The sequence below is a fragment of the Cataglyphis hispanica genome, chromosome 24, assembly GCF_021464435.1.
Source record: "Cataglyphis hispanica isolate Lineage 1 chromosome 24, ULB_Chis1_1.0, whole genome shotgun sequence".
Classification (NCBI taxonomy): Eukaryota; Metazoa; Arthropoda; class Insecta; order Hymenoptera; family Formicidae; genus Cataglyphis; species Cataglyphis hispanica.
The window spans coordinates 1,531,286-1,556,820 of NC_065977.1; the positions used below are offsets into that span (position 1 = coordinate 1,531,286).

Consider the following 25,535-nt stretch of genomic DNA (forward strand, 5'->3'; position numbering starts at 1 on the left):
GAGGAACGACTGGCATTACTGGCAATCGTATAAAAGGGGGAGGAGATGCGATTTCGCGCGTTCACCGCGATTCCGAATTATTTCTGACAGATTCGTGACAGCAGACCGCGTAAGTATCGAGAGTCGCTGGCCAGATAACCGAGAGTGACAGACAGAGTGCTATCCGCGAAAGATCGACGAGATGTCCGTGATGGGTAAGGTAAGTGAGCGGCTGCGACGATTTAACCTCACGTACCTCGTACGTTAGGCAAGTGCCGAGAGCAGCCAGGTAATGAGCCCGCTCTGGCTTTCGCTCTCTGCATCTCGCCATAACGTCCAAGCGCATTGATAATCGGCGAGCCGATATAGCCGGCAATCTGCCTAAAATCAGCGTCGGAATTGCGATAAGCTCCGATCCTCAGTGTCGGGTTCGCGCGAAAATGACCCCTATGTTTAGTCGCGATGACGAACGCGCGAACAATTGCCGGAAAAGTGTATTCTCTTCATATCGCGAGGACAATGGAAAATTGAGTTCTATATCGATCGCTGTCTCCGCTAACGGAATCGCGAAATACCCTCACTATTGCTTTACTCCGTAACATTCTCGATGATAAACGTAACGTGTAACGTGCCTTGTAATATATACGGTTGTAATGCGCTGGTGATGAATATGTGTATGTGTGTGTGTATGTATGTGAAATGATGAACGGCGCCGGGCGCCGATTGCGCGCGCGCGCTTAATTATTTCACTCGAAATTCCAGCCGGCAAGCGAATGACAACTCGCGAAATGTCAACGCGGCTCAGCAATCCGAGAACGATGAGACATTGAAAGAATATTTTAAAAAATATATATTTTTTAAAATCTTTATTTTTGAAAGAGATATAAAACTCTTTAAAAAATATAAATTTTTACATTTATCTATATTATTTGTATATATAATAACGAGTTTTACTATGCGAGTCAATATACTATACATTATTTCTTGTCGATCTTTTAGTTAGAATTCTGCTTTTCTACAAACTGTGGAGATTAGGTTTTCCCATCATTTATGCTTTTAAAAATATACATTTGTGCAATGAATTGATTTTTTACATTCATGATTTCACAAAATATTTTAAAATGTACAAATTTTTTTTTTTTTTTTGGACAGTTTGATTTTAGAGTCTTTTATATTAAAACATTTTCTTTTTTCTTTTTTTTTTATAAGCTCATAAAAAAATTTACTATATCTTCTCCAAAAAATTGTGTCGACGGCTGGAACAAACATTTAATAAATGCACATTTTAACGACAGTTCGCAATAATCGCTCATCGCAAATTTTCTTTAACTCGCGAATCCGGTTTCACCGATTTCAAAACATCCTCGAGGTCGGATAAACTTTGCCATGTATTTATTTCTTCTCTCATTTCTTTTGATAGCCTGTGCTTTACTCCTATTGGCGGAGTTCGTGTTCTTGGAGGGTAAGAATTGGTGAGTACGAGCTGTATTTGATGTAATAAAACACTTATGTTATATATATAAAATTAGAGCATATAAAATACAAATTAAACACATTCATTTATGTCACCAACTATATAAAGAGAATTTCAAAGTCGTTTTTCTGAATTTCACTCATCAAATCTTTATGTAACAAACTTTCTTATTTTTAAATAAGAATGTTCTTAGTTGAGAATTTTATTATTGCTGTTCATTCAGGAATATGTTTCTAATAATTTTTAATTATAATATATCTATCAATAGCATTGAATCTAAAAGAGATACCATATGACATAAAACCTGTGAGTCTGGTAAAGAGTGGCGGAGAACAACATTCCAATGAGTTTCGAGAGATTAATCCAATGGAGCAGGTGCCTGCGCTCCATATCGACAATCATACGTTAATAGAGTCTGTAAGTATAATTGTTTATATATTATAGCAACTATTATTTAAGATTTTTAATAAGCAATCTTCTTTTATATAGCTAAACATTTTGCAATACTTGGAAGAGACTAGGCCGAATCGTCCATTGATGCCCGCGGATCCTGTCAAAAGAGCTAGAGTAAGAGAGATTTGCGAAGTAATTGCCAGTGGCATACAACCATTGCAAAATCTCGTTGTTCTGATTTACGTCGGAGAGGAACGTAAGAAGGAATGGGCGCAGCATTGGATCACTAGAGGATTTACAGGTATTTGAACATAATACATTAAGCCTTCATATAAGTCGGATAGTAGGAACTTGCAATAAATGATAAGGATTCCTTGTTTTCTACTTTTCTTACTTTTCTTAAAACTTTTATCTGAGATTTAAGTAAATAATCTTATTTAACTCACAATCAGTTATATCTTTATATATTTTGGTCATCTTTATATGCTTCTAATATAAAAATTACGAATATTTGCAATTATAATTGTTATACGCATATATCGCATCTATCGCATATATCGCAAGATTATTGAGGAGGAAAATGTTAGATAACATCAACAACTCTGAATGTATTGAAAAAAACAGGGCTTGTTTTAAAAAAAAAACGAGTTTATATAATCGTTAATAAATCAAGTAATGACAACTTGTTTGTGTACGCTCGTATAATTGAACAGATATACCGATAATGCTATTTTTCAGCTGTGGAGAAGTTGTTATCGTCGAGCGCAGGCAAATATTGCGTCGGTGACGAGATTACGTTAGCAGATTGTTGCCTAGTGCCACAGATATTTAATGCGCGAAGGTTTCACGTTGATCTGAGACCGTTCCCCACGATTTTGAGGGTGGACCGTCATTTGGAGCATCATCCGGCTTTTACCGCGGCTCACCCCAATAACCAGCCTGACTGTCCACCCGAGGCGACCAAGTAGCAAGCGAGGCAGACCACCCTTTTCCTCTTCTAATTCTTTGGGAGCATGGAAAAAGGTGGTCCAACATCATGTGGTCTCATAGTGACAAAAGGTGATACGAGATTCATTCATGCGTTCATTGCATATTTACATGCACTTGGGATCGCAATCATTTCGATTATTCAAATCTCTTGTTTCTATATATATCGTAAATAAAATTGTAATCTAGAAAAGAGAGAATAGGAAATTGCTGAACCAAATAACATAATCCAATACATCATGAAAATTCATTGCGCGTATCTTTGATTATGCATACAGATTTAATCATTGCGATAGTGAGTATACGAGGAAGTTATTTTTAATTCGTACTATCAGCCAATAAATTGCTGTTATATATTGCGATAATGATATTTATATATATTACATACCAAGAAAATTATCCGATATTGGTTGCACCTTTTATCACTTATGAACTGCATATTGGTACCGAAATGGTTAACGGTTAGCAACAAAAGCGAGTATCGGACGGTGATTTTGATTTTAGATCATACTTATTTTTAGAACACGAACTCGCGCCATTTCTGTACTTGCAAGGAAAGGGAAAGAAATATTGGCCTATTTTTTAAGTTTTGTTACGTTTTTATACGATTTTACACGATCGACCGAAATTTATTTTCACGTGGTGTATATTTTTCACACGATATTTTACAAAGATATATTATTGACCTATTCCGAATAGGTTCTGTTTTGAAATCAAAAGTTTACTTTTTATATACTTATTATAATTTTTTATTTTTGACTTTTGCTTATATAGCGTAAGAGAAAAAGAAGTGGATGTGTTGCTATTAAATCCTAGCGAATACCCCGAAATCTTCGCTGGTACGTAGAGTAATGACTCTTGTATTTACGCGATATATACGAAGCACACACGAATAAATTCATAATGCGAAATGAAATCAAATATTCGAAGGGAAACGTGTAATAAGGGAATGCGCTCTGCTCAAATATCTCCCAGAATACCGACGAAAAAAGTACAAATCGCACATCTTTTTTTGATATCCCAGTTGTAGAGTACATCAGATTTGCTCTTTTTTTTTTTTTTGTATCTTTTGCATTGAAATATCCAATAAATGTTTTATCTTGTTTCAAGATAATTTAATACATAGCCTAATAGCTAAGATAATTTAATACATAGCCTAATAAGATATATATTAAAGCAACCATCATTTTGTCTTCAAGTACTTGCACTTGGCGCCTTTTTTATCTCTCTTTTTAGAAAAATAATTAAAATTTTTTTTTACTTTTTTATATTTTGGAAACGTTTAAACAACTTTTATAATAAATGCGAATAAGACGGGCAGATTTATCGTATTTTTTTATATATGACCCCGTGTAGTATATTTTTTTACTTTATGAAATAATTTTTAGGTTTAACAATACTTCACGATATGTATTTTTTAAAAAGAACAGACTTGATACGCATAACTGTAGTTAGATAATCTGTGATTTGGAATTACGTTGTGCAGAACTGAAGTGAGACGTTGATGCGAAGATTAGAATGTGCCATTGAAATACCGTAGTACAATCGCGAATGATTTCAAAACGCAAACGGGAGAGACATGTGTGTCGACAGAAATCAAAATGTATATTTATGCTCTTACAAATAGTTTTCCGGGTTCAGAGCATGTAAACAGAGAGATATCAATATTTTTCACGAATGTTTTTTATAGGATTGTTCTCATTGTAAAGCTGTGTTATATACATAGCCCTCGTGTGCCCTTCGAAAAATTTTATAAACGCAAAAGTATCGTTCGTCAAAAAAAATCGAGTCTTGTAGATATATCGAACACGACCGATCTCTAAAGGCCAATAATCAAATTACATCTGGCATTCTTCCTTATTGCCGCGTTATCCTTCTTCTTCTCCTCTTTGTTTTAAGATACAAACATCGTGACATTTGCACATATTTAGAATTTTATGTATTGTATAAAATTAATGATTTCTTGTATATCGCGCACGTCATAACTGCCTTTTTGAAACTTTAACGAGTACTTCTTCCAGCTGTAGCCTCCAGCCTTCGCAATTATTTTTTTATAGCAGATATAGTATCATGTAATGGAGGTATAATTCTCTTTGTGCGCTTTCCAAAGGTGGATTAAGGATCAAATCAATCGCAAGGTATTCCATAGTTAAATCATCAACAAATTTTACTAGTGTATTCTGTGGATAGAAAAAGATGTTATATCAACATTATATCTGAAAACATTTCATTATCCCAATATATTAAAGAAAAATTAATTATTCGTTTCTAAATGCCAATTTCCATCTCTAATATATAAATTGTTAAGAGATAAAATTTGACATCCTACGAATTCCAACATTGTCTTTATCTTATTTTAACTCAATGAATGGGAACCTAATTTTCTTGATGAATTTTTATTACGAATTGACTCTTGTATGAAAAGTTTGCTTTCATATTTATAAGTTTTATTATAATTTTTTAATAAAACGTTTTCATAGAATAAACTGACAAATTTTGATCATTTAACTTTGGAACACCCTGATAATAATCGTCGCAATTTAAGATGTCGTCTTATGTCGCGCAGTACTTTGGGACGAATAAAAACACGCGTGTCTATACACACGCTCACACATAGACGTATATTAATCGACCGAGTGATTAGATAATAATGTATATAATCTTTGTACGCGAGCCACACATTCCCCTCAGAGACCAACTCTACAAATATCCGCAGTCCGAGATGAAACGAACATACTCAAAATCGATCAAAACTCTCATGTGTGTTTGCTACGTTTTGATAACAGCGCTTATGCATATTATGTGATGATTCGAAAGAGTTAAGAGGATCTCGTCGTAATAAACGACGAAATCCTTGGCGTAATTAAACGGATGTGATCTCGTATCTGAATGTGATCTTGCGCCCGTTTATCGAATTTTTGTGCTCAAGTTACGAGAATTAAAAGCGGACAAGTTAATAATAATTTTGTCGAAACCGAGCTGTGTTATTTGTAATTATTGCGGTAGCTCTTATACGATATTTTATATATATATATATATATATATATATATATCTTGATAACTAATTTCGAAAGATTGCAATTTCATAAATCGACTTATAATTAAATGAAGAATGTCATTTAACAACTCTAGAACTTAATTCATGAAGAATTATATGTAGTTTATTGGAATATTTTAATATTTTAATATTTTAATATTTAGTTCCTCTTTTTACAGGACTTTTTATCTCCGATTTAAATGAATAACTTGTAAATTGTTCTTATTTTATTCGAAATCATTTGTACGAAAAGGAATGTCCTAAATTGCTTTATTCGTACTCCTTACAATTCTCTAAAGAATAGATTTACAGATATTTTACTTGCACACTTATCTTTTGTATCGAAAGAGATTCCTCGATTTGATTTTTGTCCCGTAGTTTTTTTTTTTTTTTGTTACACAAAAAGCTTTGCTTCTATTGTGATCCTTTCATAAAGATTCTTCGCTACTTATAGATCTTCCGATATCTTATTTTCGACAAACTGGCGTATCATCCGTATAACGTATGCGTGAGAAATATAAAAGCTACAAGAGAGAAATGAAAGAATAAATCAATTATATTATATCTTTATTACTTTAGTTTCGCTCTTCTTTTTTTTCCAGTTGTCGTTTATGGTTTTAGAATTTAGTTTTAAGAATGTGAGCTCGATTTTTGTAACATTCTTACGAATCCATCTGTATAACCCGATCGAGAATAATATGGCAATAAACGTGCCATACAATTTTCTCCCGTCAACAATAATTATAAATCGATCTTATAGACGACGTAACATTTTTTATGCGAAAGGATATGTGTGAGGCCACTTAGGGTGAGCAAATGAGAGCGTGTATAATAAATGTAGCGATTGACGCATCGATCTCTTCGAAACGAGGAAGAGTACGAGGGGCGCGTAGATATTTTGTAAGCGAGAAAAAAAAAATGATGTATGTTCACACAATGCTTATATAGTGAATAAAAGATTATGTGTCAATAGTGTATGTATAACTACACATTCGTGGTAGAATCGCGATGAAAAGAGAAAGATCAAAACAGTAAGTGCATTCATAATTGTACCGTCATTATAGCCGAATAAAGCTACGTTTGGTCTGTAGTGGCATATTTTTTACTATGAGCGAGAGCTTTTTGATGTAATGAAAGGTCTACAAATATATATAAACGCTAATGATTGACCTTTAACGTTTCTTCTGCCTGCCGTGAAAATTTTTGCAAGTTTTATATTTTTTTGTTTTTACACAATCTCAAATTATTTTCAAATATAGAAAAATTATTTAAATATCTTTTTTTTTATTAAGACTCGAATGTAACTTTTTTTTATTATGACTAAAATAATTTTATTAATTTTCAAGAAAGATTTTCGTTGCAGCAATATAAATATTTTAATTAATTAATAAAATAGAAGCGATAAAAAATAAATATCTGACTTACCAATGAAAACTGCATCAAACACTTTATTTTCCTGTGGTTTGCACGAGTTCTTCTTGAAAAAAAAAAAAATTCTCTTCGAATCGCGTGGAACGAACATAACTCACGATATTTCGCCATAAATCATATACAGTGCGCGCAAGAGCTCGAAATAAACTTTCGGGACTGATTATAATTATCTGTACAAAAATAGCTTTTTATTTCTTACTTCTTTAGAGTTTACATTACATATCTTTCTCTTTTATCAAAAGCTCGATAATAAGATCGTTCGAAATAGACCGTATAACTCGATCATCGGTACTCTATCCGCTGATATCACCTCCTTCTCCATCTTATTTACAAACAATTCATCTTATAAAAAAATACAATCCTTCATTTTCTATTGACTAGTTAAAAGAGACTATAGCGTCTCTCATACGCTCGAGATTGTACACTTAATGGAATGTATATAGAAAAGAAAAGAAAAAAAAAGAGAGAAAAAGATGCGTGTATCCATAATTAATTACGACATGAGATACACATTGCATGTATGTATATATATATATATATATATAAACAAGAAGATATACAAATGTATTATATATATTCGAATATTTTAATATATAAAAGCAGTGTGATATGCGAAACAATTCGCCTGTGTTCCTTAAACATCATAAACTTTATTGACAACAATTTGTTGACATCGACCTATGTCCTCAACTTTTTGGAATCGGCCGAATACGCATATAAACACGTCTCAGTCGAATATTGCCACGAATATTGTATACATCGAACGATTCTCTTTCTCACGCACAATGAAATTAACGCCTTCAATTCGCCGCCGCGTAAAGACCTTCGTAAAGACCTTACAATCTCAGGGATCAACGGTACAGTTGCGAGTATATCGCGTTACATAAGATTTTGCTGTGAGAGACATTAAAAAAGAAAGAAATTATTAAAAATTTCTGCTCGTTTATCGCACTTTATTATGAAGATTAAAATATTGATAGCGCGCGTATGCGCAGGATGATCCCCTTAAAAACATTAATATTAATTATGATCCTCTGTCTTTCTCTCTGAAAACAAAAGGTCTCGATTAACTTTAACCGATGTTTAAGGGGCAAGATCCATGGAGATTGAAACAATAACGTAATAATAAATGTTAGGCGCGCGATCTGTCCATCTGTACCGTTGCAATGTTTTCCTTTTTTCTTTTTTCTTTTTTCTTTTTTTTGTCGAAATTTGGAAGGCTCTCTCGTTTCGTCGCGAATCCATCGCCGTCTAATCATGGGATTAGATGCAGACCTTCCCAATTTCCACAAAATTACAATCGTGCTTCGTTATTTCGATCGAGTATATAGAAGAGACCAGAGCGTGTTATCGAGAAATTTAGCCGGAGATTTTTTGGTGAATGAAAAGAGATAGAGGCGATGAACGCGTATGACATGATCATACTGCGACACTGAATGGACAAATGGATGGATGTATGGACGGTGGCCAGGTCATGAAATGAAGAACAACAGAATGCATTTAATGAGCGATTGTTTATTATGCTCTTATTATGGTCACTTGTCATACAGGTAACGATGCTTCTCAATGAGTGAAAATAGTTAATATATTATGTTTGTTTGTTTGCTTTTTTTTTACTTTTATATAATTATTCAACATTGAATGGAGATAAATTGAGAGATGATGAAAGAATAACAATTTATGGATGCAAATAAATGTGGTTAGAGTGTAAAGTAATAATATTATAAGATTAGCCCTTCGGAAAGAATGCTCGTGTGTGTGAACTAAATTATATACTTCATCGATAACAATAATAGTGGTGCCCATTAAAAGAGAGGTCACGTGTCGGGATCAAAGAGCAATTAATTAAACCTCGTCGATGATCGCGAAAGTGCATAAGTAAAATCATCGTTTCTCGCGGTCAATCAATAAATAGAGAATTCTCTGTAAGCCTTACGAGTTGTACGAATATGCTCTTATCAAGTTCATTTGACAAAATTGCGTCTCGATTTGCCGTCTTTTCATCGTCGCGTATATAGTCCCTTACACACATAGCTCTTTGCCGTAATATATCTTCCCGAGATATTTCATGCGATCATATCGTCGATATCGTCGATCATTGAATATTATTGATAACCAACTGAACAGTATTGCAATTATTTGCAATTTTTTAGATCGATAACTTTCGAGCATTACACGATCATTTTTCAGGTAGAATAATATTCAGATTGTGATGTAATGCCAAGAAACACGGCTGTTGATAATTAATTGACATTTCACCGATAAACTTTACGATATTTTCTTTACCATGAATAGAAATACCGAAAGGAATTTATGAAAGTTATTTCTCGAAAATGATTCGCTTTCGTATACTAGGTTGTCAATGCTCGTGTGTTCTTGGCATCGCATTCTTTTCTCGCTTAATTAGAAATTATAAATATATCATTTTTTTGTTCGATGACATTTCTTAACATCGTGCAATGTCGTAAGTATATACGATTTATCGTTAAAAAAACTATCGAATGATTGAATTGATTTTTGAATTATAATAATATGCATTAAATATAAAAATATTTGATAATTATATATGTCTTGTTCTTTTTCAAATTTCTTAATTTGCAAAACAATCGCTGCGAAATATCAAGATCAACGATACCGCGAACGATATTCTCTCTTCTCGCCATTATCTCGACGATTACAATCTTTTCGCTTGTATTCGCTTTGTCGGGTCCTTGCTTACTTGCCTAAATATCCGTACCTTCCGAAGAGTTACGACTACTTTTACCACTAACTTAGCGTAAATATCAATAATTTTATAGCTCTCTCCCTCTGTCTACTAAGAAGTTGAATAACGCAATACCCTTTTTTCCTATATTTTTTTTTCTCTCCCTCTCTTCGCGGAGGCGAGTCGCCTCGGAATATTAAAAAATACGCAATTTTGCCCATTGCTTGTAATGCACCGTCGTTCTCGTGTCGTGTTCGAGACAAGGAAAAAGAAAAATTGAATCGTGTGCACAATTATAGCATAAACTGTATAACGATGTGTGTGGACTCTCTTTTTTTCGTCTAATCGTGTATGTGGTATAATTCGCTTCAGAACTCGATAAAACGCATGATGATGTGAAAAGAACGCACTGTCGCATGTATGTATGTGTGTGTATGTTGCGTGTGTATGTGTTCTTAAATTATTTTATAGCCGAAGGAATGTAAGGTACAATACTCTTGATCGTGTGATTCGGTGCGAGACGAATAAATCTCTCTATGGTACCTTCGCAGCCAGCTGCTCTCTCTTTCTCTCTCCCTCTCTTGCTCTCATATATATCTCGATTATATATATATATGTATATATATATTATATATCATATATGGAAGATAACACTATTCTCTCTTTCTCTCGATCTAATAATTCGCGTAGTACGCCATAAGTAAGACGCACGAAAAAGACTTATCTCATCGCGAAAGTGAAGCGCAAACGCGCGTTCTCTCTGTTTCGTTTGTCTGCAGGATTCTCTATTCGCGTGTAGGCATGCAATTTTGACATTATACAACGTGTATGCGTGGTATCAGTGTCTGTGTATGTGTGTGTATGCATGTATGTATGTGAGCGAGTCGTGATCATGTGGGATGAGAGCACACGCGCATCCACGTGCACTTGCGACTTTTAGCAATATACTACTTATACTCAACAAGGTACTCAATAGTTTCCTCTCTCTTCCTCTCCCTTCCTCCCACCCTTTGTCGCTACTTTATTTTATTTGTTTTTTTATATTCTCCTTTTTTTTTTTTAATCCCCGAGCTGCTATATGTGCTACTTCTACCTCAACAACAACGATCTCATATCTTGTGTAATTTTTTTCATATTTCTTCTCTCTTTCTTACATTATACGCTCTTACCCAAAATAATATACCATATTAACAGTCTAACTCTATTATAATATTCTCACTTCCGATAAAATAACATTACATACAATTTTGTACAACCCTCTTAATTATTTTGTAACGAATGTGTGTTTTGTCGCGCGGACACACGTAACGTCGCTTCGTTATGTGCGTTTCGATACATTAATTTTCTTTCTTTCTTTAGTTGATTCTATTCTTTCTCTCCCTCTGTTTTTCTATTAAATGGCCTTCCGCGCTACTTTATGAGAATGATGCTGAATTAGAGATAAACGAAGATCGTGATATGGGAAATATATCTCATGTCGCTAATCGAATGATTTCTGTGTGCTGTAATCTTCGATAATCTGTATATCTTTCGTACTACATATATATAATAAAACTTCGCCTCCGCTATTGTCAATCGATGTGATGCACGATGCAATAAATAATTTCCTCTTTTTTTTTTGCGACGTTCTCTATAACGATATATCTTAGTGTAACATGTCCTTTAGTGTAATATATATTACGTTTTACATTGATTTCCTTGGCTATCTTGGCGAATTCGCCCTATCATTTAAACATTTGATTATAGCGAACGATTGCAAAAAAGTGGCAGTAAACTAACAATTATAGACAAGTAAAACTCTTAATATAGAGGCAAATGCAACATTTTTTCTGAAACAATAATTGATTGTAGTAATATATGTCGCGAATAGCTAACACTTGTGAATATATACATACATACATATATATATATATATATATATATATATATATATATATATATGTTTGTATTTTCTCTTTTTTTAAATCGTTATTTGAATTGTTATCCATTGATCCATTAGGCCCTCGATCCGCCTCTCGGTACAAAACACCTTCGATATAAATTCTTTTCACCGATATGATTTTTATAAGAACGTTTGCGCAATATTATTGAATTGACTGATTTTTATAAATTCGTCTAAACCGATATTCTCTCTTTTTCTTTCCAGTCAGTAATCGTAACGATTAATTTTGATCAAATTCACCGTGCAGCAATATTACTCCAGAAATTGTTGCATCTCTGATTTTTTAAAAATTATTATCGTCGATCGTGTAACACAAACTGTGGAATCGTCGATCGTATAAGACAAACTGTGGAACAAGACACACGCGTGTGAAAGAAAAAAAGTTAGGAAACGCAAACACGTGCATACACGTGCGACAATGCCGAAATTATAAAGTGAAGTTTATAAATAACTCTCTCTCTCTTTTTCTCTCTCAATTTGCAGCTCAGTATCTATTACAGCGAAAGCGTTAAATCCCTCTCTCTTTTTTTCTATTCTCGTAATATTCCTGGCTGCTGCGAGAGTCCCCGTTTTATTGCAAACTAAAAATATATATATATAGGAGTATATAAAGAGGTATCTCGTAAAATATATATACTCCATAACGATATATTATATATATTTAGCATATTAATGGGAAATAAATGTCCGACTCTTAATTGAAAACGGCCTGCCTGTTGTACAGGATATACACATCTTTAACAATACGTTCTACTGTCAAACGTTAACAAGTGTGGTGGCTGATGAATTAGGAAGAGGGGAGGGGAAAGAAGAAGGATAGGTTCGATATGGCACTAAAGGATGTGGAGTGACATGCAGCAGATTAATATTATTATTATTATTATTATTATAAACTCTTGGCGCGATTTCGAATATCACTTTCTGTCTCTATTTTGCGTTTTCTTTCTTTCTTTTTTTCAATTTTTTTCCCCTTCACATCGGATCTTAATGGAGATTAATGCGATGAGAAAGTACGATGGAACATGATCTTTACGATGTAGCCTAGCACACACAGCCAAGTAACGTGACACACGAGTCACCCTCACGCGCGGCGACGAAGTGTCGAAGATTTAATAGTTATTGTAACAATAATCGTAATTAGAATTGAGGCGAGTCAATGCAATTCCTACAGTTCCCTGATTACTATGCTACATCTTTTCCTCACGGTTTTTCTCTCTCTTTCCCTTTTTTCTACGAGGGTTGTATATATTTCAACTCTCTCTCTCTCTCTCTGTCTCTTACCCTCTTAATATTTTTCTTTAGTATTCTCACGCGCATACGAGAGAGTAAACACGTATATACGCAAATACATAGAATTATATATTTATCTTTCTTTCCTCTTTTATCTCGGACAGGTTCGATCGTGTTTTATAATTTGTTTTATATTTCATAAGAGTTTTAAGAAACTAGCTACATGTCTATGCATCTAACTGTCCTGTGTACAGTCCTATCGACTGACGACACGCCACGGTCTTAGCAAATAGAAACAAAGAAATATATCTTAAACTGTACAAAACAAAGCATTGTATGAAAAAAATAAAAGATTCTAACAAGGAGAGGAAAGGGGATGGGAAAAGGGTTTTGGTGGCAACGACTGTTGGGTCTATTGCAACGGTATGTCTTCTCGTTAAACAACTCGTAGGTAACATTGACTGGCCGATCAATACTGCTTTGCCACCTTGTGCGCGAATGCATCGTCGTCATTCCTATTGGAAAATCCTTGACGATATGATACATGCGAATCGTTTAACCCTCTCCGTTCCCATGATCTCGCGGAGTCACATCTTTTTCAAGAGAATATACGCTGATTTCTCTCTCTCTCTCTCTTTCTCTCGCAACATTTATCGAAAAACATTTACCATCTTGCTTCAATGATAATCGAATACGCAAATCTTGAGGAAGAAATTGAAGATAATAGCGTTTATTCATATAGCCGATACGCGACTTCGGGATCGTTTCGGAAAGGGTTAAAAGAGATTATATGAATTAATATTATTGTGCACGACAATCCTGTCGCCAATAAAACATCCTATTGTTGATGTACGTTCAATTTATTGCGATACATCAATTATAAATCTAATATTTGCGACAAGATTATCTTTGCTCCAATATTGATCGCATGCGGAATACGACTTTGCACGCGGAATTGTTGATTTCACCATTATATATTTCGGTATTACGTAATATACGTTGAAGATATATATATATATATATATATATATATATATATATATATATATGCACATACGCCATTAAACGATCTCAGGAAAGTTTAATCGAAAGTGTTATTTTAATTTAATGACAATTGTGTACATCTTCGAGATACTGTAAAGAATGACAATTTTCAGCGTTATAGAGTAATCATTTTATAGAGCAGATTCATTAATCACAATCTTGTCGGAAATAGAATCTTTTGTATCTTTTATCTTTCCATGATCTCTTTTATCTTTTCTCAATCTCAGATCTTGAAAAATATATCTATACTTCACACTTTGTTGTTAACTGAGAAAATATTCCCGAGATATTTTTCGCTGTATCAGATAAGCGATTAAAACTGCACATCCCAAAGAGAGACATCGTTGAATCGCTATTTAAAATAACACTTTCAATGTCGCAAACTCTAATCATAGTATCGATACGATCATTAAAATTTATAACAGGCTGTATACTCTTTATAAATCAACATTACACTAAGAAGAATACTTATGTTAGACTGGCTGATCGCGCTATGGCCTCTATACGTAATCCGTGTTTTCTTTTTGTATTTCTCGTTTGAATCTTACCCGGAGTATATCGCATGTGGAGATTTGTCTTCCACGCGTCGTTTACATTCATTTAGGGGAAGAGAATCCTGAATCCTGATCTCTCGTCGTCATCGAAAAACAAATACGGACGTCATCGCGCGAAATATCCGTTATCACGCTTAACCGAGCATGTTAACTTTATTTTCGTGCGCGCTGCATGACGAAGCTGTCCTTTATCCTCCCTCGATCTCCCCCTCGTCTTGGCCGAACTTTGCGGCATGCCGTCGCAAGCGCTTTACTTTACCTGCGCAAATAAATTCTACAATTTTACATTCTATATCAACGTACATACATAATTCGTTCGTTCGTTCGACATCTTTCGCGTACTGGCGGCTGTTAAATATACTCTTTCTCGGCTCCATCACAGCTAGTCTTATATACGTAATCTGTTCTACTACGGAATGTTTAAAGAAAAGAGAATCCTATTCCTAGTTTAACGTGACTGCTACCTACAAGTTGTTTGTCAGAGAAACTTCCTCCCTTCTTCTCCTTCTCTCTCCTCCTCGTTCGGATGTTGCATCTATCTACAAACATGTACGTCATAACTTGTGTCATTTGTACCAACAGGCGATGCATATCACAAAATTAGTCGCATCATTCTGCGCTAACGAAAATGCGAGATGCCAAGGGCGATTGTTTCTTTTAATTTGTTTCAATACTTTACGCGAATAGCGCTAAGATTAACAACATAGCTCTTGCGAATATACAATAATGATAGGGTGAACGGATTTGAAGACGAAAATTTGTGTGAAAAAATATAATAATCATTTGTAAGACATTTTAGATACGTCTAATATAAATTAGATAAGTAAAAGCAGGAGCAAATCGCGACGCGTAAGCAATTTTTCAGTTCAAGAGTTTATCGTTCAATCTCGTTCACAATTACGTTAAAATCGGATGATACAACTAATTTTTATCTCTCTCTCTCACAACTTTAACAACATGGGGATATAAAATAAAGATACCGATCCTCAATCGATGTTTTTCGTATATAATGCAACGTTTCTGTCCGAAAAACGCGAATAAATATTAGAACGATTAAATAACATAGAGAATAGTGAATATATGAAAAACGAATAAATAATATTAAATCTAATAGGTAACGTACATATTTGTAGGAGTGGCAATGTAAAACTGTGTGTATGTGTACTTGTATGTACGGGTCTAATGACAAATTCGAATGACAAGTGCTTTTTTCTTTTTCTGTTTTTTTTTCCTCTTTTTTTTTTTCTTTACATGCTTGTCTCGTATCGCGCGACAAACTCTTCAGCATCTTTCGCCTGTCGGCAGTCCGTCAGAGAATGTTCATAGTCGACTATAACGGAAGATTTGTAGTGCGATGAGAATCAGCAGTAGCCAATTAATAGTAGCTCTAATGTGATGATTTTGGAGAGAATGATGATATAGACTTGTGTATATATTATTTTTTATATTAATCAATATATAATGAAATATATTATGCTGCCGTTAGCGTTAATAGCACGAAGGCCATCAGAACACACTAATCCATAAATTAAATTAATGCCTACAAGTTACATTTATATATGCTCTCTTAAAATTTTAGAATCGATCTATCTACAGCAACCTAATTGATTATTTCATATTTCTCAGTGACTTTTCAATCTATTTGGGCAACACAGTGAAGTTTAATTGATAATAGAGTTCACATAGAATTTATGGATAAACATAAATCTGTTTTCTCTTCTTTGCGGACGCAAATATTTTGTCAACAATCTTTTATAATATCTCATTTCCACATTATATATATATATATAATATTTCTGTATATATATTATATATTTATATATATATTTTTTCTTTTTTATATATATATATACATATATATGTCATTTTTATAATTCATTTAACGTGATTTCTCTTTTTGTATTAATCTAATGCATCGCTCTCTCGCTAATACATACATACATACATACATATATATATATATATATATATATATATATATATATATATGCATGTATGAGTGTGTATGTATATATACATATATATCTTTCTCTCTGCATAATATATTATAATTATCATTCCCGTTATGCGATATTTATAAATATACAAGTCATTGTTTAAAGAGCGGTGGGCCAGCGCCTCCATTTATGAATTGTACTCATGTACAGTTATATATTTCATTTCGATATAATCATTATTTTAACTACACCCATTATTGATTACTACTTAGCTTATATATCACCCCTTCCTATTTACCTACCCTCACAAAAGAAAGAATGATTATAAAAATCCCTACTCATAGCGGATATCCTTTCTTTCAATCAAACAGCGAAAGCGCAACAGATTTGTCTGAAAATGTTTAAATCGATCCTATTGTTCGACAAACCTGTCAACTCGTTTCCAAAGCTTCAAGAAAACGTTCTGTTTTGACTCACATTCGTATAAACGAATAATATAAAGATTTTCCATTTGAAAAACGCTCCCTTTTATGTTCCATACAGAACCCAAAAATACGCGCTTGGCTAAATAATCGAGATTGTCCAAAGTAATGATTAAAACGGGCAACAGAAGAGATTCTCGTATATGTCTACGATCGATAAATCTCTACTAGATCATTTTAAAATACACGAATCTACATCGGTAAAAAGTCTCGCGCGCGGCGAGAAGAAAACGATCGAAGAAAAAAGCTCACACGTAAATAAAAGACTTCTGAAAAGTGTCGCTTAAACGAATAAGCGTTTACCTCATTTTAAGAAAGCAAACGCCATAGATCCTACTTCTTCCCAAAAGGCACGTAACAAATTCCAATGACGAGTTCGATTAAATGAGACTAAAGTAAACGCCAGGCAAAATATTAATAGATCTTAATCGTAGTCAACTGACGATCGCCTTGGAAGAAGAAATAATTAGACTAAAAGTTTTAAAGATAAATAATGGAACAATTGCGCGCGCGCGCGCGCGCAGATTATGGAGTTTGAGAATATCATCTAAAATGATGTGCAAAAAGGTATTATCCTAGTAAACGAGTGCTAAAACGCAAATAGATTTTCCATCCCTTAGAAATATATATTAAAAAGTAACAAGTTTGAAGTTATAAGTTATAATCTAGTTTTGTATATATTACTCTAAGAGCTACGAAACTTAGACAAATTAGATGAGGTTTCGTTCAGAGATGGAGACTTAAACGCTTCGAAATTAAAAATATAACTTGGCAATAAGGAATTATCCGTTATTTATTTAGCTGGACCAGCCAGTTGTATTGTAAATATATAAATATATTTGTGTTTATATATATATATATATATATATATATATATATATATATATATATGAATATATTAAACTTCCAGATATATTTCTACGTTATACATAGAAAATTCGGAAAAAATTTTATAAAGTTTTAGGATCCAAGATTTTAAACCCCAAGAGTTTATAATCCTTTTTCCGAAACATTTCTCAAACTTCATCTTATGTATATATATATATATATATATATATATATAAACTCTTTGGTTTTGCCAAGATATTACTCTGTATACTCGGTGATCGAAGTAAATAATATATTTTGCAAAAAGAACGGGAAGAGTCTATTAGTCTAAGTATTTCTCATCTCGAAAGACAATTCAGAATGTTGATCACATAAAACTTTTGTCTCAACATTTCTCAGTTGACAAATCGATGACTGACCCAGATTCTTGCCGTTTCGACGTTGAGTTCTGTATGAGCTGGATTTTTTGATCATTATGGTGAAATATGTCCCATAAAAATCTGAGGATGCATTCGCAATATTATTCAGGCAGAAAAGTTCGTCTATCGAAAGAAAAAGCCGTATCTTTTCAAATGTGTAGTGTAGTTTGTCGTGTACAGTGATGTGAACAATTGTGTTTAGCTAAGGGGATGCCGTAATCGAATCTTTCTGAATCGATAACAATTACATCGTGTGGATTACCTCAACTGGTAATACGCTATACACAATAACAACTAGTTATTCGTGGCAACTCTGATGCGATACGCGCGTGTTGTGTGTGATAAAGCCCCGTAATGTGATGTATCACAGAACAATCGTAGTAGTTATATATATATATCATACAACATACATAATTTATATATATATATATATATATATATATATATATATATATATATATGTCATAATATAATCTTAAAAGATAGAGATAAATGTGTTGACGAGCCATGATGGATGTACGAACGTAAGTGATACGACAATGCAAGCGCTATAGTGACAACGCAGCGCGATAGATGACAACGGGCGGTAGATTGGCGATGTTGGACAAAATATATATATATATATATGTATATATATGTCAAAAGTATATAAAGGAGAGAAGAGAATCGCGCGCCGTGTTCGGGCGCGTTCTACTTTCTCAGGGTGTGAAGAGGTGAACAACGGAGCTCAATAATGGGGATGAACAAGAGGAGTGCTGTACTTGAAATCAATGTATCATACTGGCGATGGCATTCTGACGTGCTCGCTTTGCCTCCTCTTCACTGATCCTCTGCTCGATCAAGTATTGAGCAGTGTTGATTGCATTGGGATAACCCGTGATAGTCACTATGCGGTTCCTGGTACCAGGGGCAAACATGCCCTTCTTAGAGATTTGTATGTTGGCGCCACTTAGGTGCTGAATCTCAATGAGGGCACGACCACCGGGTCCCAGAATAGCTCCCACTATAACCTCTGCAATTTCTATGTCTACTTTCTTGGTCTCCTTGTTGTTGGCGTCTACCTGTGTAGGACTCTTACTTACAAGTGATAACTGGTTAGTGCCCAGGCCAAACGAATTGTTGTTCAGATGTATCGCGCTGGCGGCGGTGTTGTTCTGTCGGAATGGATCGAACGGCTCGTAACGATCGAGAGTATTGCGCGGCGTCGGCGAGGTAGATCCGAGTGCAGGCACGGTCCCGATCGGTCCGAATACACCGCCATTGTTGTTCGAGCCGTTCGCAGTCGTTGTACTGTCCATCGGATTGCCCAGATAACTCATACTAGACGGCATCCCTATGCCCATTCCGAGAATATTGTACTTGGCGAGGGTTGCAATTGCTGCGAGTATCTCCGTGGCGGCGGGCTCGGAGAAACCTGTCGTACGTAGATTCAGTTTTATATGTTCCAGCAGTTGCGTCGTCACTGGTGCCGTGCCCGCTGTAATGGCCGCGCCCAGATTCAAGTTAAGACTCAAACCAGCACCGTTTAAGAGACTCACTAAAATAATAAACAGATAATCATCATGATATTTATTAACCAGAATAATGAGACGATTTCTTGTTAAATCCGTAAATATATGCGCAATCCAAGTTGATCGTGACAAGAAAAAGAAAAAGGAAATTCGGACAAAGCGAAATTTCTCTTGATTTTCAAAACATATGACAGATACTTTCTTTACTTTTATTTTTACTTTTTTTATTTATACAGTGAACTTTTCACGCAGTTATTTAATTAAAAAGTTTAACAAAAAAGTGCACATTTAAAAGTATACAGTAATATATTTCTACTAATGATATATATCATTACTAGGAATATTATTATATAATCTTATCACGAATGTGTGTAGGTAACACTAGGCTAATAAAACAATATTTTATTGCATCACAGAAAATTCTTTCAGCACATTATATGCTTCAGCATTATAAGATGTTAAATATATGTTAAATACTAACCTGTATTCAAACCAGCTGTAGATGTGTACGTGGGAGTGCTTGTGGGGGCTTGAGCGTAAGGACTGCCTGTAGGATTGTAGTTGGCAACCGGACCACTTACGTCCGCATAACTGACATTAAGACAGGTACCGCTTTGCGGATCATCCGCTACTTTGGCTAAGATCATATGTAACGCTCTGTGATTATTCTCTTTCTCACCGATCACCGTTATACATCGCTCTTGAAGAGATAAATCTTTAGCCTTCTGACTTATTTGGACGTACGATCCGGATTCTTCCTTAATTTGCTTAATGTAATTCCCGGCTTTTCCTATTATCATCCCCGCGGTGCTATTAGGTACTAAAATTTTGACCTGAAATGGCAGTTTCGACTCATGTGTCATTCGCACATACAAAGTGAGCAATTATAAAATTAATTATCAGAGAGAAAATCAATTTATCTAATATAAATTTAGTAACTGTATTCTTTATGACTTATTATTAATATATATATATATATATATATATATATATATATATGTTATTAAAATTGTATTTTTATAAAAAGATATTATCAAAATTATAACAGCAAATTGCCATTACTTTTAAAAGACATCCTGTCAAGAAAATAAGTATTTTAAAATAGATATAATTATATTTTTTAATATTATAATATTTTCTATAAGAGAGAGAAATTATTAACTATTAATATAATAATATAAAGTAATAAATTTACAGTTCTTTTTGAAAAAAATATCTTGTGTGTAAAAGAAAACAGAGGTTTACATTTTTTACGCATAAAATGTTTGAGTTTTATTACCTGCTTGTCTCTCTCCGCCGTTGCTTTACCAGAGTCAAAGTCAACCGTAGTTTTCGAGGTAAGATCAGGCTTTTCGCGTATTTTATCCATGATAAACTCCATAACTTCCATTATAGCGTCTACAGTGCCGGTGATCAGACATACCCTCTCGGTAGTTCCTGTAATGAGCAAATAAAATAGTTGTCTTAATAATGAATTAATAAAGGAAACAAAAATCTTGTATACGTATAGTATAAATATATACCCGGATAGAAATCATGCGATTTAGACATTTTCACCCTTGCCCCTGTATCCTTTTGAAGTTGAGCAATTGTATCTCCACCTTTCCCAATAATGGCCCCGGCCGCCACACCAGGGACCAGCACTTTAAGGTGATAAGTTCCATCTCCTCCTGCGAAATCAAAGCAAATTATCTTCTTAATCATTTATGCGTGTGGATAAATAGATAATATATAAATAAACATATATATTACTTGACAAAATTTCTGAATAAAAACATGTAACTTAAATTTAATCTAGAAGGAAACAGAGAAAAAAACAATTATTGAAATATAGTAAAAAAGTTTAATAATGAAATACTGTATATGCATAAACTGATTAAAAAAATATTTTATTTATATATATATTGTATATATTAATATCCCCTTCGCGAATTAAAGATCAAATTTTAAGAAATTATTGATGCAAATTATTGATAAAAAAATAAAGCTAAAAAAAATTAAGTTATATATATATATCAAGGAAACAGTTAATATTTCAAAGCATTGAACGTGAATGTATTTTATTAAAAAATAATTCTCTAATAATTTTTTTGAAAATTGAATCAATTCAAGAAGAATCAAGAAGAATCGTCCCAATCTCTTTTTTTATTCCTGAATGTCAAACACTAATGTTATTCGAGAAGCCTCATATTGTATTATTTGTGAGCATACGATTTGTTGAAAATTGAAGATCGAGATTCTTCTCTATGTTTTACGAAATCGAAATTTTTTATTTACAATCGAGCATATTTTTCAAATCATATGTTCTGAAGATGAATAATTTTTTTTTTTTTTGCTTACGCTCGAGAACGTGATCTAAAGATGATCGAAGACGATTAGAGAAACTCTAGGAAATCTAAGCCACTTGACGTCGATAAGTTGGTCAATCGAGTGATGACGACACGCGATCATCAGAATAAATGCGCGTAATAAGCGAAAAAATGCTTAGAAATAATTTCGCGTAATTAATGACAATATTAATTCTTGCGAAATTACAGTTCGAAATGAAATTGTTAATTCGACTATTCCTTATTAAAGAGAGAAGACGATCGCAATTAAATTCGTGACTAATCACATACTGACCTATTTATAATTTTTCATCGTAAGTTTAATCATTCGATTTCAGATTCTGAAAAATATTTCATCAAAAAATTATCAGATTTAATCTGGATACAGTTGAACCGGCCCATTCTCAATTGCATCGACGATCTTGATTAGCCAACTTTTCGTTTAAAGATTATTCGCTTGATAGTGAATCTTGATTATGTCACGAACAAAAAGAGAATAATTTGATTTTTTTTTTTTTTTTGGTCACGGTCATCGCAGTGATGACTAACCTCATGCAATCGAGCCAAAAGACACACACAGCGAGTCGAACGCGATTAAAAGTTTAAAATGAAAAGAATCGCGACAACCATTTACTCGTGAATAAACTTTACTCAATTACCTTGCCCTTCGAGAATCAAAAGATGATAATATCAATACATTCGATCGAATGTCACGGCAGAAAGATCGACGTGGCCAACGTATAAATGGCCAACGGACGTATTTGTATCGAACTATATTCGCCCTTTTCAGATCGGAGATCTCAAGTGCATCGCGAACGGGGAAGGAGAAACGGTAACCGAGATCGATGCGATCGGGCCGAAAGGGACGGCGCGCAGCGAGAAGTTGGGCATGCGAAAGGCAAACAGCTGTTTGACAGATGGAAGCCCTGCGCGCTGGCTCGATTCGGCTCGGCTCGGCTCGGTTCGGCTCGTTCGCTCGCTCGCTTGCTGGCCCGGCGACCTTGACCCGCAACCTCATCGGCGCGGTGCGGTGCGTGCGTGCGTGACAACTCACCGATGCGCCACATCCTAGAGTGGGCGCCGTCGTTCTGCGCGCGGATGGCAGCGGGCGGCGCGCGTGACTACGTCGACGACGGCGACTTCTCGAGGACGACGATGACGATGATGACGACGACGGTAGCTGCGATACGAGATACGCGGTGCGGAGTGCGATCCGCGCACACGGATGATGCACAAAGACAACGGCGACGAGGACAGCGAGAACGTAGCGGCGCTGCGGAGACGTGCGCCGCTATTTTCACGATGTTCGCGCGACGAAGTTGCAGAGTCACCGCAGGAACAGCTACCGCCGTAGAAGCGGTCCTCCATTAACGACGTTCCACAGACACGACCGCCCACACGTAATCGAGGAAGATAGATAGAGAGAGAAAGAGAAAGAAAGCGAGAAAGAGCAAGACGAGGAAAGGAAGAGGAAGATGTCAAACGCGGATTGAAAATTCGGAATTTAAAACACCCGCTGGTTCAGTTGTCGAACTTGACGTGTTTTGCGCGCGCGACTCTGTAGATCGTACAAGACGAGACACGACAGAGAATTCAATCAAAAAGAGAGAGAGAGAGAGAGAGACAGAGAGAGACAGAAAAAATGGAAAAGAGAATGTCGAGGCAGACGGAAAGAGAGAAGACGTGGCACGGCAGAGGATGCGCGAGACGAGGCGCGGTGCTTTGTCACGGTACATACGGCGATCGCCGGGCGAAGCGATCCGTCGACGAGGCCCCCACGAAGTGGGAAATGAAAGGGAATGGCCCGGCAATCCGCGCCGTGTCAACAGAGCGCGGCGGCGGCGGCGACGACGACGAGATTGTCAAAGGCGCGCGCGAAAGACGGAGCAAGGGAGAGAAAGAGAAAGAGATGGAGCGGGATTTTACGTAGGAAGAGAGGGAGACGGAATAAGAAAGAGAGAGAGAGAGACGGACGTTCCCGCGCGTATACGTATTGCCTATTGGCGCGTATATTATTCGCGGTGCGCGAGTATGCGTGCACGCGAGAGAGGAGGCCTAGAGCTCCGAGACGAGAGAGAACGAGCGAGCGAGCGAGCGAGCGAATGAAATCACCGATGACGAAGTCATCGATCGAATCGCGAGGTTGACGAGAGCGGCGTCGACGACGTCCTGATATAAATACCTGATCCGTAATGTGATCTCTTGGTCGCACCGTTTTCCGCGTCGCAGTCGAGCGGCCGCTTTCTGGAGTCCGCAATCTCCGGGGAGGGACACGTCTCCATTCCTGAGTCGGCGGCCATCTTGGTTCGCTCGTTGCGCGCACGTAACACACACAGGCACAAGAACAGGCGGTACACAACACAAGGAGGAGATAGAGATATATACACACGGAACTCGCACCGTACACTCCTACCGATTAGTGACGGGGAAAGGGGGAGGAGGAAGGCCAGAACGGCAAAGAGAGAATGAGGAGAGAGAGAGAGAGAGAGAGAGAGAGAAGGGGAGAAACGAAACGAAGCGCGCGAGTGAGACGAACGATGTGACGATGGGGATGTGGTGGAGGAGGCAACAGCAGACGATGCGTCGGGGACAAGTGTCGTGTCCCCGAGAATGAGGTGCCAGGCGCGAGGTGGAGAGGCACGACGTTACCCACTCTCGGACGTACGTACGGACGCGCGGAGTACGACCACAACGGAGTTACCGCAGAACCCACTCTCGTCCCGTTTACCGCAGATATACCCGCGCGAGAGGGGGTGTATTACAACAAACTAGAGATAGAGGAGGAAGAGGAGGAGGTACCCGCGCCACAGACGTACGCGCGCACGTACGGACGGACGGACGGACGAACGAACGAACGAACGAACGAACCGTACGGATGAGTGAACGAACAAGTGACACACGCGGGGTGCCGCGTCTCACTGGCGACTGCTCGCGGCTCCCTTGCCAACCAGCTGGTTGATACTCGATGTGATGTGTGCGGACTCGCGTACACCTCTCTAGACTCGTCGCGTCTTCGTCTAGCCTACAGCAGGGCCCCTATCGCTACTGCGAGTTTATCTCTCTTTTCCTCTTTGTTGTGCGCGCGCAGTTTCTCTCTCTTTTCCGTTCTCTCCGCCAGCCCTAGCTCGCGCACGAGCTCCGTTTAACAGTAGCGGAGCGATCCGAATGCATCGCGGGTGCCGTCGTTTCCCGTTTTCAGAAACTTCGGCTCGCGGAGATGACACTTCCGGGAGTCCTTCGGCAAAAAACGCGGGCC

General features: G+C 36.1%; 2 protein-coding genes across 7 annotated transcripts; one reads left to right on the plus strand and one right to left on the minus strand.

Annotated features, from left to right (window-relative positions):
* On the plus strand, positions 1-11,551 carry LOC126858126 (probable maleylacetoacetate isomerase 2). Its single transcript, XM_050608187.1, has 5 exons — positions 1-199; positions 1,400-1,451; positions 1,722-1,870; positions 1,943-2,147; positions 2,585-11,551. The coding sequence occupies exons 1-5, from the start codon at positions 182-184 to the stop codon at positions 2,812-2,814; spliced, it is 654 nt and encodes a 217-aa protein (XP_050464144.1). The 5' UTR covers positions 1-181; the 3' UTR covers positions 2,815-11,551.
* LOC126858123 (RNA-binding protein Pasilla) lies at positions 8,797-25,484 on the minus strand. Of its 6 annotated transcripts, none has more exons than XM_050608178.1 (6): positions 24,462-25,484; positions 21,476-21,622; positions 21,232-21,389; positions 20,434-20,785; positions 19,223-19,978; positions 8,797-15,314 (listed from the first exon to the last, which is right to left on the minus strand). In XM_050608178.1, exons 1-6 carry the CDS (start codon positions 24,577-24,579, stop codon positions 15,196-15,198), a joined length of 1,650 nt encoding a protein of 549 aa, XP_050464135.1. In that variant the 5' UTR covers positions 24,580-25,484; the 3' UTR covers positions 8,797-15,195. The 6 variants fall into 6 exon arrangements, with proteins under 6 accessions (XP_050464135.1, XP_050464136.1, XP_050464139.1 ...); XM_050608179.1 differs by having other exon boundaries at positions 8,797-15,034; positions 24,462-25,482; XM_050608182.1 differs by having other exon boundaries at positions 19,524-19,978; positions 24,462-25,456.
* Between the last annotated feature and the right edge of the window lie 51 nt (positions 25,485-25,535).